The sequence below is a fragment of the Lithobates pipiens genome, unplaced genomic scaffold, assembly GCF_037356315.1.
Source record: "Lithobates pipiens isolate NorthernLeopardFrog02 unplaced genomic scaffold, aLitPip1_a1.2 Scaffold_16, whole genome shotgun sequence".
Classification (NCBI taxonomy): domain Eukaryota; kingdom Metazoa; phylum Chordata; class Amphibia; order Anura; family Ranidae; genus Lithobates; species Lithobates pipiens.
In genome coordinates this window covers 558,005,378-558,023,676 of record NW_027507748.1, presented here as the reverse complement: position 1 = coordinate 558,023,676, position 18,299 = coordinate 558,005,378, and the positions used below count along the sequence as shown (strand labels likewise).

The window sequence follows — 18,299 nt, the reverse complement described above, 5'->3', positions numbered from 1 at the left end:
TTTCCAACATGTTGGAAATATTTCCCGACCAACTGGGCCGGACGGACCTAATCCGATCATGTGTAGAGCATTTTCATCGGACCAAGTGCCACGCATGCTCAGATCAAATTCCTACATCAAAGCTATTGTCTTCTAGCCTGAATGTAGTCCCATCGGTCATCACGTTCTGAAAGATCGGATTTTTCGCCAACTTGGCCCGACCGTGTGTATGCAACAGTTTCGGACACAATCCGTCGGACTAAATCCGACGGGCAAAATCCGACGGATTTGGTTGGCAAAATCTCCGACCGTGTGTACGTGGGATTACAGCTCTGAATGCAGTGCATGTTTACGCCCCTGTGGGAATGTCTACCTTCAGAACAAGGCAGCTGTGTTCAGATCCGTAAATAAAAAAACATTTTTTATTTATCCCCAAAAGGGATAAAATGTGGGGAAATGTATATGTATTACAGAGATGTATTGTATACATTTATTTTTTTGACATCTGGTTTAAGAAATACATTGTATAGCAAATCACGTTTTATTAAATAAGTTTATGCAAACACCAAAGTCAATTAAACGTTTATTATTTTATTATATTTGGTTTCTCATATAAAAAAATAGGACTGGGTGTATAACACATTCTGTACAAGGAGGAACAGACAAACTGTACAGCATTAGAATGAATACTGACTCTCCAACGATGGCCATTTCTGGTACAGCAAAAACCTAACACTCCTTGAAACTTTGGTGTTATATTTTTTGGAAACATGAAAATGCAGACAATCCAAACCAAAGGAGGAAAAAAGCACTTAGCGTGGTCCTTGGAGTGCTCACTTGTTACAGCTCTCAAATTATATTTTTAATAAATATAAATCAGCCTTTTTGAACATGTTCCAGTCTAGTCACTGTAAATGATAGATAGTCCCATACATGCTAATAAAAATACTCTCTGTAAGTAACTTCCCGCTTGTATTTTAGATACAGAGACACAACCATCTATTTCCTGGATATAATGATGAATGTCCATAAAAGTTTCTTTCATGCTCTAGAAAACACCCTCCTTTTAATACAGTCGATATTGTTCTTTACTGGCATTTCAGAATAACGGGATGATTTGTTATTGATTAATTGGTGTCATAGGACTGCCAGGCCTTGAACGGGAAAGCACAATCCTTCCCCTGTTGTTTCTGCCTTTTACAAGGCGCACTGAGAATGCAGCAAGGTTGTGCCATGAGCCCTATCAAGCTTTTGCTATGCTGCCCCCTTAACCACGAATATATTCATATATCTAAAAGACACAATTAAAGTAGAATTTCAGTTTTAATTTCAATTTTAATAGTTTGTTTGGGCCAAGCTGGCCAACTATTTCCAATACAGAATATTGTAGCCACTGTGTGTGCTGTAACCCAATTGTAGTAGCATTAGCCACCCACATACTGTACAGTAGGCGGCGCTATATACTGGCAAAAGTATGGGTGATTCCCATCTGCTGCTGGAATAAAACAGCGTTGGTCTAAGTCAACCTTTCTCAACCTTTTCAACACAGAGGAACCCTTAAAATAGTTCTCCGGTCTCAAGGAACCCCTGTCAGAAATCTACAACTCATGATACATTAGTGTGATGGTCAGCGGGAAGAATGGTCCTTACACTTGTGGTCATTGGGAAGAATTACCTCCTTACAAATAGCTAAAAAGATCAATGGTGTCAGTGGGAACTTATCTGAGAGGCAGAAATTGCCCAATGCTGAAGGAACCCCTAGCAACCTCTGGAGGGACCCTAGGGTTCCACGGAACCCTGGTTGGGAATCACTGGTCTAAGTGCTTCTTGACCATTCAGGAGAAGCCTTTGATTTTTTATCAGTGAATTAAAGGCTGCCATTGATTGGCCGTGATGGCAAGTTGGGCAGATGATGTCAGGATTTCCACCTCGGCCAATCAGAGGAAGTGAGATTTTACTGTAATGTATAGCACGTATGACGAGCTGAGAAAAAGCAAGTTCAATAGCCAGTGCGGCTCCTTCTGCTTGATTCCGAGCACTTTTGTGCGTCAGACTTGTGTACACACGATCGGAAATTCCGACAACAAAGTTATGTTGGCGGAAAATTTGAGAACCTGCTAGCCAACATTTGTTGGCGGAAAGTCCAACAACAAATGTTCGATGGAGCATACACACGATCGGACTTTCAGCCAATAAGCTCACATCCAGCATCTGTTGTCGGAAAATCCGATCGTGTGTACAGGGCATAAGACAGAAAATGATGGGAAAATTCTGAATTCTACAGTTGTCTGCAGATCAAAACATCCTGGGGACAGCTGTTTCAGAGGGGGCAATTCCCTCATGTTGTAGAATTAAAGTGTTACTAAACCCACAGCAGTAAAATCAGTCTTTATATGCAGTAAAGCACGCTTGTCCTATTCACTGTGGAACCTAAGGGGTTAATCCTGGGCATTGTGTGAAAAGGCCATTTGATCCTGTCTCCTCTGATCCTCCCCTTCTTCCACTGTCCCCAATCAATCTCCTGAACATTGGGGACAAGCTGCACATTCTCAGTTTGGTGTGTATTGCTAGAGAGCTTTTTTTCCCCCTTTTTCTTGGGAGAACGCATGTGATTAGCACAGGGCCAATCAGCACTGTTCAGACAGAGGGTCAGGGGTCCTGCAGCTTCATAGGACAATCAGAATAGAACGAAAACTCCTCCTACAGGCTTTAGTCAGACACTGAGAGAAGTCATACGATTGCTTTATACTGCTGATGGGAAAAGGCATTTAGCAGTTTCTATTCACTAAAACTATTGCATTTCCATGTTTTGTGTACAGTGGGAGGCTGGATTCAGTGAATGCAGGTCCTGGGTTTAGTAACACTTTCACATTGAAGCAGCGAGAGCTTTACCGTTGTTTTAGCGGGGCACTTTTTTCAGCTGTTAGCGGGGCACTTTAACACCGCCAGTGGCCAATGAAGGGGTTAATAGCGCCCATGTAGCGCTGCTGCCAAAGCGCTGTGCAAGCCCTTTGGCGGCGCTGTCAATTGATTTTAGTGGGTAGGGGCTCTTTAGGAGCGCTCCTAAAGTGCCCCAAAGATGCTGCCTGTGGGACTTTTTTTAACGTCCTGCAAGCGCAAGCCTGAGGGCTTTCACACTGGAGTGATAGGAGAGGCGCTTTACAGGTGCTTGCAGGCGCTATTTTTAGGGCTTAAACTCCTGTAAAGGGCCTTAGTATGAAAGTATGAAAGTAACCTTAAAGTTTGTCTTAAAGTTGCATCAGGAAGTAAGGGCAAATCCCCCTAACAGGACACAGACAGCAAAAAATGACAGAGGTTTTAACTTTTCCCTACACTATTGAAATCGGTTTCCAGATCTGCTTGATAAAAAAAAAAACACTAGCTATGCTGGTCTCCCCTTTCAAAATAAACTGTAAATATATTTATTGTAAAATAAATGTATTAACTCTATTGCCCATTGTGCATGTACAGTATGTGCTTGAGGCTTTTCTGAAGTAATAAGATACATTTTTGGCACTGACAGCTTGGTGCTGGTGGTTTCATGAGCGGCTCTTAGCACTGAGAACAAGTGTAAATCAGCAGATCCCTTACATGTCTTTAGAATGTAAATTTTCCCCTACATTAAAGTGCCCCCGACACTTAACATTCCCCACTGTGTGTATATATATATATATATATATATATATATATATATATAACTTTTTTCCAAAGGTCTTCTAGCCAGTGCGGTGACATCATGGGTCCTTCCTCTTCTGATCCTACAGCTTTGGTGGTCAGTTCTGCACTGAACATTGCTCATGTCATAACATGTATGCATTGTCCAGTGCAGTCAAGGCTGCATGATGACACCAGCCCTGGGGTTGTCACTGTTGCAGCCTGTGCAGGTAGGAAGTAGGTTGAATGACACTGGCCATCATTCCACCTGGAAGACTAAAGACATCTAGTGGTGTTTAGGTATTGCTGCTGGATTGAAGGTGAGTATTGCACCAAAGGCTGTTCTTTTTTATTTTTAATACAGCCAGCCTCTGGATTTGTAAGATTTTTTTTTCCCAAAAAACTAAAGATTTGCTTACATTTTTAACCCCTCCAACACTTAAGGTCCAATTCCATTATATACACTATTTAAATGCAGTATTTATGTCCCTCCGTAACTACCTCCCAGCTCATAAAATGCATTTGTTTGCCCCCTTTGTATCTTAAAAACAACTTTGATAAATTGACTTTACAAGCTTGTGGTAAATTCTCTTATTTACTCTTTCAGTGACAGAATATCGAAGTAGTACAGCGGCACAAACAGCAAAGCAATACTGTGTGTGGTAGAACAGGTGAAGCAGCGCTACAAACTCCACTGTGATCCAAAGTACCAGGTGCTCAGGCTAAACGGTTTCCGAACATTATGGCTGATTAAGGCCTAGCGTCTGAAACATGTTGGCTTTCTTCTTCCCTATATTTCTTCCCTATATTTCTTCTTCCCTATATTTTATCATTTTTTAATAGAGGTTATCCGGTTATGCTGATTTGCCAGGGTGCCCAATTTTTCTGTGGACAATACTGTGTGTGGCGGCTCCCTAAATTCAAGGTTTCCCAAAGTGACTTGGATGGAGGATTATACTGTATATGCTTTGTGGACATGGTAATTGTGGCATTTGACATATGTATGCACACCCTTTGCCTTGCTCATATACTGAGGAAATTGGTACCATTCTTTTCAATGTGAATGTAGGGAATTTAGAACACCCACTTTCAAAGAAGGATACATGCTGATACACTTAAACTTAGTCTAGAAGACCACAGGGAGTGTGGCCATTGGGCCTTGCGGAGATGGTAAGTCAAAGAATGACACTGAGAAATCATTTGAGAAATGGGGTGGAGGCATTGCACTGGATGAGAGATTATGAGCTGCACATTTCAGAAAGAAGGCTAAGTAGTGCTAAAGGTTGTTTTCTTTATGATGTCGGCATGCCTAAAGATATTCTGAGAGAATTAGAGATCTGGCTTTTAACTCTTATCTATGCCTTAAAGTTGAACCAAACTCTCCTTTTTTTTACAGCAAATGAAGCTGCCATCGTAACCTCTATTTAATCTGCAGTTGCCATGATGCTCACTTATAAAACCAACCATTTGATGGCTTGACAGTTTGGTTGAGAGCACAACCCCGGAGAGGGGCTGGGCTAGGGGGGTTTGGTACTAGGGAGACCCCGGATCTTGGCATTGTCCTTCCTTTTTTCTACCTTTTAGGTGCCTTCATGTTTTATGAAGAAACCCAACCTTAACCCGTAAAACATATCATAAAGCCTGACCCAATCTTAAACCAACTTAAACTAGCTGCTTGTTCTGTTTCAGTTGTAATTAACACACAGTAACTAAAGAATGAAACATTAGCCTGTGTGGGACCCTAAAAGAAGAACTCCAGACAAACCGCTGAATATATAGGTGAAATACACACATTAGAACTGTTTTACTTGCCAAAGAATTTGTATATCTGTCTATTCAATCCCGAGATTTACAAGCCATAGCACAATCCTGTCTGACTGGACAGGAGACCTTATTTTTCTCTGCTGCAGTTAACCACTTGCCAACCAGCCGTCATCATTATACGGCGGCAGGTCGGCTCGTTCCCTGTGAATTGATGTACTGGTATGTTGGCTCCTTTAAGAGCCATAGCAGGCACGCACGCGCCCGCTGCATGGTGGGTGACCCGATGCACGTGGCCAGTGGTCGCTATGTCCGCCGGCCACCTGCGATAGCGAGCACAAGAGCCAGAATGGGGATTTGTGTATGCAAACACACAAATCCCTGTTCTCACAGGAGAGGAGAGATGGATCTGCTGTTCCTAGTAATTAGGAACAGCGATCTGTCTCCTCCTTCAGTCAGTCCCATCCCCCCACAATTAGAAACACACATGAAGGAACATATTTAACCCCTTGAACACTAGGGGGAGTCTTAACCACTTCCCTGTCAGTGACATTTACACAGTAATCAGTGCATTTTTATAACACTGATCGCTGTATGAATGTCAATGGTCCCAAAAATGTGTCCGATCTGTCTGCCGCAATGTCACAGTCCCACTAAAAATCACAGATTGCCACCATTACTAGCAAAAAATAAATAAATAAAAATGCCATAAATCTATCCCCTAGTTTGTAGATGCTATAACTTTTGCGCAAATCAATCAATTTACGCTTATTGCGATTTTTTTTGACCAAAAATATGTAGAAGATTACATATTGGCTTAAACTGATGAAGAAATTTGTTTTTTAAAACATTTTCTGGGGGATATTTATAGCAAAAACTAAAAATGTGGGTTTTTTTTTCCAAAATTGACGCTTTTTTTTGTTTATAGCGCAAAAAAAAACAAAAAAAATGCAGAGGTGATTAAATACCACCAAAATAGAGCTCTATTTGCGGAAAAAAAGGACGATTTTGTTTGGGTACAGTGTCGCACGACCGCACAATTGTCGGTAAAAACTGCACACTGCCGTATCACAAAAAAACGCCTGGTCATTAAGGGGGCAAATCCTTCTGGGGCTAAGTAACACTGTAACACTTACAGGTCTTGTCGATCTTCCAGCCTGTGACTGGACAGTGAAACGAGAAACAGCGCACTGATGAGCATTGCTGTACGAAGGAATGCAAGAGGTTGATACCGAGTAAAATTTAGGTAGTGCACTGCTTGCATTAAAAAATAAAAAAACACATTTTATGAACACAGAGCTGTGTTATGTTGTGTCTTCTAAACCTGCACGGAGTTCAGCTTTAAAGGAAAACTACACATATTTGTGCGCAGCTTATTGCATTAGGGTGTGCACCCCAAAGTTCAAACACACTTCTGTGTGTGTGTGTGTATATATATATATATATATATATATATATATATATATATATATATATATATATATATATATATAGCAGTAGGGTAATGGATGGTGCCAGTAGAGCAGTGGACAGTGTAAGTAGGGCAGAGATTAGTGTCAGTAGTTTATTTTTATTTTTACAATTTTATTTTTTTACTTTTTGTTTTAATAAAAAAATGTTACAATTTTTTTTTTTTACAATTTTTTATGAGTCCCATGGGGGGGGGGGGGGGCTCTTTGGTGAAATATCAGAGGTCTAAACAGACCACTGATGTCTCACTTTTGCGAGAGAAAAGAACTAATGACAGAGATTCCCCAGTCCCTTTCTCTGCAGCAATGCAGCAGGGGGAATCTGCGCAGCACAGGGTGATTAGGGTGTGCCTATGAAATTACACCTTTTATTTAAAAATCAATGTTGTAATGAACATAGCACACATACATTTTTTCATATAATCGAAGATTTATCCATGGTCAGCCTAGCTTAACTCTGTTGATAATTCAAAATGGTGCCCACTTGCAGCCTCACTAACTGATGATCCAGGCTTCTGTGGAGGGATAAGTACACAGAAGTATGCTTCTGTATTCTACAAACCCAAACATTTAACACCGTTTCCCCGCTGTTCATACATCTCAACTGTAAGCCAATTAGAAGACATGCTAAGAAAATGTACTTACATACGCTTACTATTCTACCTTAGCAGCGCTAAACAGAAGAATATTACACCCATCTCTGGCTTTACACACTCAGATGAAGCTGATAATAAATAGCAAGCAAGCAGGAATTTGTTAATTTTTAAGTTTTAACCAATTGGCTTCTTCTCCGTTTGTCCTTCCCACCTGTTTGCCAATTGGCAAAGTTTCCCAGGTGCATTGAATGCTGATAATTGTAGAGCACGGGTTACTTGAATGGTCAGTTATGATGTAAGCTGGCACCATTTTTATTGATTTTAGCAACAATATTAAAACAGACAGACCATGGCAAAAATCAAAGTTTATATGGAAAAGAGACTTAAGATATAAGCTATTTGTTTAATAAGTTTGCTGGGCTCATTACAATATCATTTTTAAAATAAAGGTGCAGTTGCCTTTTAATATTCAGGTTGGAGAGCTTTTCTCTGCAACAAGCTTGGAAATGATACATACGGTATGCACCAGGTTTTGAAACACCAAACTTTTATGCTGGGAGGTGAATAAAATAGCTGGCAAAACATGGACAGATATTCTTAAGGGATAAGAATAAAATCCTTTTATTCAATTACTGCAACAATGTTATAATGGGATTATGAGCACTAGTTGCAAACTCTGCCTGAGTAAAACAGAATATTAGTACATTCCTCACAGTTTTTGTGACTGGGCAAATTAAATAATAAAAAATGTGTGTAACAAGATTAGTAAAGAGAAATCACTACTAATTAAGAGAGCATGTTTTGATAAAGAAAACCACTTTGGAAACATATAGAGTATACATTGTTGGAAATAAGTGTTACTCTGTTACAGGTACATGTTTATTTGTGTAACAAGTGGCATTACTATCTGGTGCATTCAAAATGCTGACAAGATAAACTAGTAAGTCTTCATTTGTTTAATATGGCTTTGAAAATCATTATGAGATATATCTATAAGCTGGTCATACATAGGACACAATTGCTTCTCCCCCACCAATGTGGCTAAACTGAATGGATATGCATGGAATGGATATTCATTCAGAATGCCTATATACTTTGGAGACTATAAACAGTCATATAAAAACCAAATAAACACTCTAAGGATGCCGTTAAATGACTGCATTATTTGTCGCATTCATTATGTATTCAATGCTATAGCTGATGGAGTTGAAAGTCACCAGTAGCCCATACGTTGGCCCACTATCTACAGAGATAGCCTAAATTTACCTTTCTTGGCTGATAATTGACCCGTGCATTATCTCCTTAATTTAGTATTAACAAAAATATTGTATACCATAAAATTACAAGTAGCTGTTACATATTGAGTACACTTGTGCTGAAGTTTTCCCCCTTCAGTGTACTTGCTATATAATCAAGTCATGGATGACATTTTTTTGCTCTTCTGCCCCACCCCGACTCCACCCTGCTCGGCTCCAAGCAGTTGTTTTAGGTTTTACACACAACAGGTCTCTAAACCCAGTGATAGGCAATTAAAAACTGAAAATCTATGTAGTTCTGAGTAGATATAACCACTAGGAATTATATGACTTTTTCTGGCATGACACAACCTGTTTTCAGAAACCGATTACTATTCAATGGGTTTCAAAAGGAGGGTTGCGGCAATCTGGAAAAGCCATGTATCTTCAGTCTACTAAATAAGGGCCCTGTTGGTAGATCTGACCAAAGAATGGAGGCAGCTTTGCCATCAGTCATGTTGGTGGCCATAATGATGTTATTTTTCACAAGTGTGCCAAATGTATACAAGCCCTTTAAGCACTGTTTTGAAGCACTATTTGAGATAAGGAAATTGTGTTTCTAAATGTTCTGCCTATACTTTTTCCAGTTTAATTTGGCATTAAAAATATTTTCACTACTTTACTGTATTTAGTGGACATATGTTTCTGTGGGACACCCAATGCCAAATTATTTTACAGTATTAGTACTAATTTATCTAAGTGATGAATTGCAAAAATAAGACAAGCTCAGTAAGAGATAAGACATATTTATAATGATAAAAACTCTAGAAGAGACCCAGGCAGCCTTTTATGAGATATGCCTCCCATGGGAACATTGTTGTCCATTTATCATGTACATAATAATCCAATTTTTTTTTATCCTTGAGCACCTGTTAACTGTCATCCAAATGTATACTTTGACATAACTCATCAAAATTGATCTACATGTTAGAAAAATAAATATTAAACCTAAATACATTCGTGATGAGTATATAACAGTTTTTTTTATTGTGTTGCAATTCTTTTTTTTTTGTAGGGTCCTTTTGTTGCTACTTGAAGAAATAACGTTTCATTGAAACTCACTACCAATAAAGAAAAACAAAATGATTGGCAGCAGATTTTTTTTTTTGTAATACTGAGGCGATTTTCAAAAACAGAGCACTTGAGTAGTTAAAAGTAGCTGATGATATAAGATGAGTTTGATGTTCCAAATAGGTCAGTTAGTCCTAAAAATATCAGGGGCAGAGTCATGCATCTGTTGTTATGTCACGCTTGTTTTGTGATGAATAAAACATTTCAATATGGGTGCAATCTGAAATGACCCATTCGTATTAATACCATTGATATGGTTGCCCTACCATACACAAAAGAACCTCAAACCTAAAGCATTTAAACCTCACCTTCTTACATAAACCTGTTTTCTGACCTCCCTGTTAGTGTGTCCATCAACCAAAATAGGGGTGTTCATTTTGAAAATTGTAATCTGGACACACTTTCTGCACCAGCTTGTAGTCAATACTGTAGAAGGAGATAAAGATGCAAATGACCTTGAATGGTTTAGCACAAAGCCATGCGGCATGACTTTGGGTATGTTCCATATAGCAGTTTTTGGCTGGATCATAGAGGCAGGGTTTGTTCTTCAAGGCTTTGTTGGTGTTTTCATATTCCACCCTACAGTTAAATGTCTTTGTTTCTCTGGTATCCAAGGTAGATTGCTGTAGAAGGTCAAATTCTACCACTTTTGTAGGTGGAACAATACTGACAGACACATTTCCAAGGCTAGAAGAGTTATGCCGAAAATAGACACTGAACGTCCCATTTATGTGATCAACAATCTTCCCGGTCACCAGTAGACTGAACTTGACGGTTTTGATGTTAAAATAGAAATCTCCCCATCCAAAGATTTTCTTGGTTCTCCCAGTTTTCAAGGAAGGTTTGCCTTTAACTCTTTGACCAATACCACCAGTTAGCAGTGTTTGATTCTTGCTCCACTCCCAGGGAGTGATGGGAGATTGCATTGGAGTTTTTGCTGATTTGAACGGATCACTGTGGAAAACCCTGGGTGGATGGAGTGAGTGAGGCTTGGTGGTGCCATATGGTCCATTCTTTACCATTCCTGTTGCCCCCAAGTCCAGGTATCCTAACGTTTTTGTCATGTGGCCTTCTAAACAAAGCACCTGAAAATGCAAGTAAAATCCATTAGTTATCCTTGTATCATTTCTAAAGAAACACTTTAAAATTGATTATTCAATATATTATACTATTTAATATGCATGCCTTTATTTTGTTAGTGTACCACACAGTTGTTCACATGTCTTCTCCAATTTCTATGACTAGATGAACTTGTAAAAAGTAACCAGTGATTAGAATTAGCTTTGCCCAAACCCAGAATACAGAAACATGTCCCTCAAGGTTCCCCTCCGGACACAGGTATAAAAGTATAAGCATTGTTGTCCTCACCCTAACAGCTCCCACCTTATGATAGTGCTATGGCAGCCCATCCATGAGGGTCGCAGGGGCAATGCCCCCCTTATCCATATGCCCGGCCCCCTAATCTGCATGCAGGGCGCCGGCCAATGGATTCCAATGGGGGGTGGTTTTGAAACATGTGATTAGAGCCAGAGCCTCTAATAGGCTTCAAAAAAGGGTGTGCTTGGGGCACAGAGCACTGCGCTCTGAGCCCACCCAGTTGTGTGGCAATAGTGAATGAATATTTGCTATTCTTCCACTGATCTTGCTCCTGGCCAATTAGGAAGCAGGTCCTGAGACCCGTCACCTGATTGACTAAAAGGATAGGCGATCCTATTGGACACCTAGGAGGAGGAGGGAGGAGATGCAGGGCGAGAAGTCACCGTAATAGCAGAGGAGGAGACACCCGCTGCCTGCCAGCTGCTAGTAGAATCGCTGCCCACCCGGAACCTAGATGGGGTACGTGCAGGACTGGATGACCGACCACGAGACCCCCGGGAGTGCTGAGGGGGGGTGCCACCAGCTAACCTGAGGGGGTGCTTGTTTTCCGCCCCCCCCAAAAAAAACAGGCGATACTGGTGCAATATCACCAACATATTGTCTCAACTCATGGGAGAAACAGGGCTCTCACCTTTTGCAACATCCACTTGTTAATCTCCAGTAATTTATGGTCTTAAAGTATAAATGATTGACATAGTAATACACTAATAAACACACAAAATAGGCCAAGACTGAATATAATTTTATCTAATTATATTAGCTATAAAGAATATTGTTGCCATAAAGTTGGAAGGACACAATTGTCTAAATAGTCTTTGTATGCTGTAGCATTAATGGTACCTTTCACTGGAAATGCCTGAACTCAATATTTGGGAGGGGTGCCCACATAGTTTTGACCATATAGTGCAGAATTTAACATGTTCATCACAGGTTTAAAACTGTGATCAGCTTGGAATGGAGTATTAGGTAAGAAGAAGGCTTAATATAAATTGCAAAAAGATTAAAAATAACCTTGTTTCTCGATGATGAAAAACTCAGCACATCCACATAAACTTTATTGAACTTGTGACTGAGGATCTTCTAGTCTCTTGGAGTACACTGCCTACTGGCTCTTGATCAGACTATTCATTTTTCTACAAAATGTTTGCCTAGCTTCGGGTAGTAGAGTAATTGGTTGATATTGGTGCAAGCAGGACTGTTCCATTTAAAAATTATTTCTATATCCTATTTTCAATTTCCAGGTTCCCCTGATGTTTGGAAGACTTTAAATTGTGTATCAAATCAGTAACAGACCATAGAACATGTACTACCTGAAGCTGAGTACTTGTAGAAAAAGCTGCCAAAAAGCCATGACAAGGATTAGTGTATTTCAGCCTGTAGACCCTGGGGAGGGGATAAAATAATTGACAGCATTTGGCAAATCTTTGACAAAACTGATGGAACTGATTAATCTACAGTATCTCACAAAAGTGAGTACACCCATCTTTTCATGTGACAAAACTGAAGAAATGAAACTTTGCTACAATGTAAAGTAGCTTGTATAACAGTGTACATTTGCTGGCCCCTCAAAATAATTCAAAACACAGCCATTAATGTCTAAACCGCTGGCAACAAAAGTGAGTACACCCCTAAGTGAAAATGTCCAAGTTGGGACAACTAGCCATTTTCACTCCCCGGTGTCATGTGACTCGTTAGTGTTACAAAATCTCGTGTGTGAATGGGGAGCAGATGTGTTAAATTTGGTGTTATCACTCTCACTCTTTCATACTGGTCACTGGACGTTCTAAATGGCACCTCATGGCAAAGGACTCTCTGAGGATTTAAAAAAAAAAATGTTTGCTTTACATAAAGATGGCCTATGCTATAAGACTGTGTTTACTGTATCTTTACTGCATTTTTAGTTCCAATTTATCCTACCGTGGTTACTTTCTAATATACTTACCAATTTAGTGGTTAAATGACCATATTCTGCTCATCACTTTTGCACGTTATGTACATGATTGTATTTTATGCACTATAGTAGTAACCCCTGACGTTTATGCACGTGTTTAGATTTGTGTACGCATAATTACCATCTGTGGAACCCCAGTGGTTGACTATAGGTATGGGTGTACAATATCAGTGGTAATGGTACCTTTATACCAGTAGAGGTTAGTCGAAGGGTTTGTTTCTGCATACTCTCCCTTTTCCTCCTTTGTAATTTATATATATATTTTTTGGATAGGCTTGATACCTACTTTGGTAACTATTGTGCTCCTGTGGAGGCCAGTGGTGTGTGTGTACTCACATTCTGTGTACACACTCCATTGTAGCCAATTAACAGTGGCGCCGGACCCCGTATATAAATATTTCTGTCACTGGTTGCATCCCCTTTGGGGCTGCGATTTTTAGGGTTGGCGACGCTGTGTGCCCTTCCATTTACGTTCTAATTCTCATTTTAGCCTCCGTAGCGCGGCCTGGGATCTGTAAGATCTGAGCACCTTTCCATGCTATAAGAAGATTGCCAAGACCCTGAAACTGAGCTGCAGCATGGTGGCCAAGACCATACAGTGGTTTAACAGGACAGGTTCCACTCAGAACAGGGTCCGCCATGGTCAACCAAAGAAGTTGAGTGCTCAGCATCATATCCAGAGGTTGTCTTTGGGAAATAGACATGTGAGTCCTGCCAGCTTTGCTGCAGAGGTTGAAGGTGTGGAGGGTCAGCCTGTCAGTGCTCAGACCATATGCCACACCCTGCATCAAATTGGTCCACACGGCTGTCGTCCCAGAAGGAAGTCTCTTCTAAAGATGATGCACAAGAAAGCCTGCAAACAGTTTGCTGAAGGCAAGTAGACTAAGGACATGGATTACTAGAACCATGTCCTGTGGTCTGATGAGACCAAGATAAACTTATTTGGTTCAGATGGTGTCAAGCATGTATGGTGGCAACCAGATGAGGAGTACAAAGACAAGTGTGTCTTGCCTACATGGTGCTGGTGGTGGGAGTGTCATGGTCTGGGGATGCATGAGTGTTGCCGTCACTGGGGAGCTACAGTTCATTGAGGGAACCATGAATGCCTACATCTACTGTGACATACTGAAGCAGAGCATGATCCCTTCCCTTCAGAGATTGGGCCAAAGGGCAGTATTCCAACATGATAACAACCCCAAACACACCTTCAAGACGACCACTGTCTTGCTAAAGAAGCTGAGGGTAAAGGTGATGGACTGGCCAAGCATGTCTCCAGACCTAAACCCTATTGAGCATCTGTGGGGCATCCTCAAACGGCAGATGGAGGAGTGTAAGGTCTCTAACATCCACTAGCTCTGTGATGTCATCATGGAGGAGTAGAAGAGGACTCCAGTGGCGACCTGTGAAGCTCTGGTGAACTCCATGCCCAAGAGGGTTAAGGCAGTGCTGGAAAATTATGGTGGCCACACAAAATCTTGACACTTTGGGCCCAATCTGGACATTTTCACTTAGGGGTGTACTCACTTTTGTTGCCAGCGGTTTAGACATTAATGGCTGTGTGTTGAGTTATTTTATAGGGACTGCAAATTTACACTGTTATACCGCTGTACACAGGGGTGGACTGACCATTCGGGGCACTCGGGCACTGCCCGAGGGCCCCATGCCATTAAGGGGCCCCATCAGGGTTGCCAGCCTCAATAAAACCGGGGACAGTATGTAAAAATCTGTGTTTTTTTAAAAATCCCAAGAGTATAGCTGCCCCACCTCTCCAGTACCTTTGCAGTGTGTGTATGTGTATTCTGTGTGTGTATACTGTGTGTATATTGTGTGTCTGTGTGTGTGTATACTGTATGTGTCTGTGTATACTGTGTGGCCCCATAATCTCCTATTGCCTAGGGGCCCACAATCTCCTATTGCCTGGGGGCCCCATAATCTTCTATTGCCTGGGGGCCCCATAATCTCCTATTGCCCGGGGGCCCCATTAACTCCTATTGCCCGGGGGCCCCTTGAGTTGTCAGTCCACCCCTGGCTGTACACTCACTACTTTACATGGTAGCAAATTGTAATTTCTTCAGAGTTGTCACATGAAAAGATATAATAAAATATTTACAAAAATGTGAGGGGTGTACTCACTTTTGTGAGATACTATATGTATACAAATATCTATATCGACTTATTGGTGATATAGAAAATGTAGATGTTGTGTCCCAATTTTAAACATGCTATGTCTGGGATGTTAAAACTTCTGTCTCAAACTCAGAACAAGACAATTTTTAAAAGCCAGAAATAAATCTGACTGATATTCATAAGTTTATGGCATATGTGGTATAATTATATTTCTTGAATCTTGAATGATTCATTTTGTATCTGCCCAGGACTCACAGTAGAAACACATCATTCACACCCAACTTACTAACTTTTGGGTGAAAGCAACAATATAAAAATGTAGTAATAAAAGCATATCCTTAGGAACAATAGATGTTTCTTTGCACAAAGTTAAGATCAGACAGCACAACCAGAAAGACTTTAAAAAAATAATTAATTAATTATCACCAAATGACGACATCATATTTGTGGCCAAATAAAGAAATATCTACACTTAAATTCAGCTATTGCAGTGTCATAACGATACACAATAAATTGTAGTCACTCTATGGCCTCCTGTGGAGGTGAAGTGAAGTGAAGTTTTTAGCCAACCCAAATATTGATTGCAAACTGTAGTCTGACCAGTGCATGCTGTGCTATGCAGCTAATTGTCCATCATGATTTGTTTCTAAAAGAATGGGTTATGAATGGCTAGCACTGCTTTGCATTGAATTGATATATATATATATATATATATATATATATATATATATATATATATATATATATATATATATATATATATATATATATATATATATATATATCAAAACTGTAAAAGCTTAGCCTAAAAGGCACAATTACACACATGACAGTGATAAGTTGGAAAGGCTATTTTATGGGCGGTATTTTCCAGAGGCAGAAGTATGAGAAAAAAAAAGAGTGATAACTCCCAAAGGACAGATTTATATTTATATTGGCTTTCATTGAAAAAATTGCTGGTGGCATCCATATTAAATTAGTCCAGCAAATATTCTATTCCTGATACTGAATTATTACAGAGTATGTGTGATTGAGATTTTTAATGCATAATATATAAATATAGAGTATATCCCTATAGGGAAACCTGATATTAAAGGAAAGTCGTTATGTAAATGTATACTTAATTACTTTTTTAAATATCTATCTATCTATCTATCTATATCTATATTTATATATAGAGATATAAATATAAATATAAAATATATATATATATATATATATATATATATATAGAGAGAGAGAGAGAGAGAGAGAGAGAGAGAGAGAGAGAGAGAGATATAGATAGATAGATAGATAGATAGATAGATAGATAGATAGATAGATAGATAGATACTACCATCCACATCAGCCACTAAGCATGCTGCAGCAATATAACTTTTTTTGTAATAAATAAATTGCATTATTAGGAATCTGCACTGAGATATAAGAATGTCTTCATTACCAAACACATTTTAAAAATGGTACTTGTCTGCCTGTCTTTGGCTTTAAACCTTTGAGGCCATGACCCAGAATAAGAATCAAATCCATCAGTAATACAGCCAGGTACCTAGCATTTTTAGAACGGCCAAGCTCAATTTGTAAGCCTAGTTATCCTTGTCACTTGCCTGATTTTCCCAAGCCAGTTTTGTGAAACTAAGGAGAAGCTGTCCTGGTTGGGGACCATGTTAGTTGGCAGCCAGTTGTACTATGTGATACATCACTAAAGACCTTTTTTGGATAGGTGAGAGCTAAAACCAAGCAAGCCCATAGACTTCTATACAAAATGCTGAGAATCCTGGGGGTTGTAGTTTGAGGCAGCAACCATATAATGGGACGAATGAACTCCATACAATACAAATCACAATAGCCACTGTGCAGTAGGAGGAGAGGAGAGATGATTTTTTTTATTAAACTGCTCAGGAAAACTCCTCCTCTTGTCACCAAGGGGGATAAGAGAGAGCACCTCTGTCTGGATATTCATCTGCCTGAGGGAGACCATACCAGCAGAGATCTGAGCCTGAGAGTGAGGACACCTGGCTGGCAGTGCAGCACTACCCACATCACAACATCTGCACCGCTGCAGCAGGGAGACTGGAGGGTCCACTCACCCTCTGCTTCCCACTGATGATCACCGTTGGCTTTCTAGGAGAGACCGAGGGGGACCCCCTTCTACAGCGTGAGGTCACTGCAGCATCCCAGGGACTGGTGAGAGGGATTTTCGTCCATTACTGATACTGCTAACAGTAATGTCGTGTACACACAACCGGACTTTTTGATGAACTAGGTTCGACAGTCTTCCCAACTTTTGGCGGAGTTCCGACAGACTTTCCAAATGAACAGACTCGGCCACACACAATCACTCCAAAGTCCGACGGATTTCAAATGTGATGATGTATGACCGGACTAGAATAAGGAAGTTCATAGCCAGTAGCCAATAGCTGCCCTAACGTGAGTTTTTGTCCGTCGGACTAGCATACACACGAATGGATTTCTCGATAGGAACTGGGTCTGGTGGAGATCCGAGCAAAAAATTTGAAACATGTTCTATTTCTAAAGTCCGTCAGATTTTTGGACAGAAAAGGTTCGATGGAGCCCACACACGATCGAATTGTCAGACGGATTCGGACCTTTGCTGTCAAAAAGTCTGGTCGTGTGTACGTGGCATCCTATACCATACTTATTTCAAACCAAGACTGCATCAATACCAACCCTATACTGCATTATATGGAAACTTTACCACATTTGAACCACATCTACCTTGCAGATGTGCCGAAACGATGTCATACCTATAATGCATGCAGCTTAACTGAGACTATAGTTAAGTGCAAAGATGCTCTTAAAGGGCCTCCAAGATAGCCGTCAGAAGAACATCTCAAAGTACTGCCACAAATTATTCTGCAAGCCCCCTTTGCTTCCCTGCTCCCTTCGCTACCATCTTTTGGACAGTGCATACCCAGCATACCCAGTCCAGGACTAGCATCACTGCCATAAATGATCTCTGGCTGTATACAGGTAGCACCAGCTATCGGTAGATTAAACT

At 40.3% G+C, this 18,299-nt stretch overlaps 1 protein-coding gene across 1 annotated transcript in view; it reads right to left on the bottom strand.

Moving 5' to 3' along the window:
- Positions 1 to 549: 549 nt before the first annotated feature.
- The window catches only part of NXPH4 (neurexophilin 4), a 369,253-nt gene continuing 351,503 nt past the window's right edge, over positions 550 to 18,299 (bottom strand). Inside the window, exon 2 of the mRNA XM_077483571.1 lies at positions 550 to 10,910. Coding sequence (XP_077339697.1) covers positions 10,179 to 10,910 — 732 coding nt within the window. The 3' untranslated portion in view covers positions 550 to 10,178. The remainder of the gene's footprint in view (positions 10,911 to 18,299) is intronic.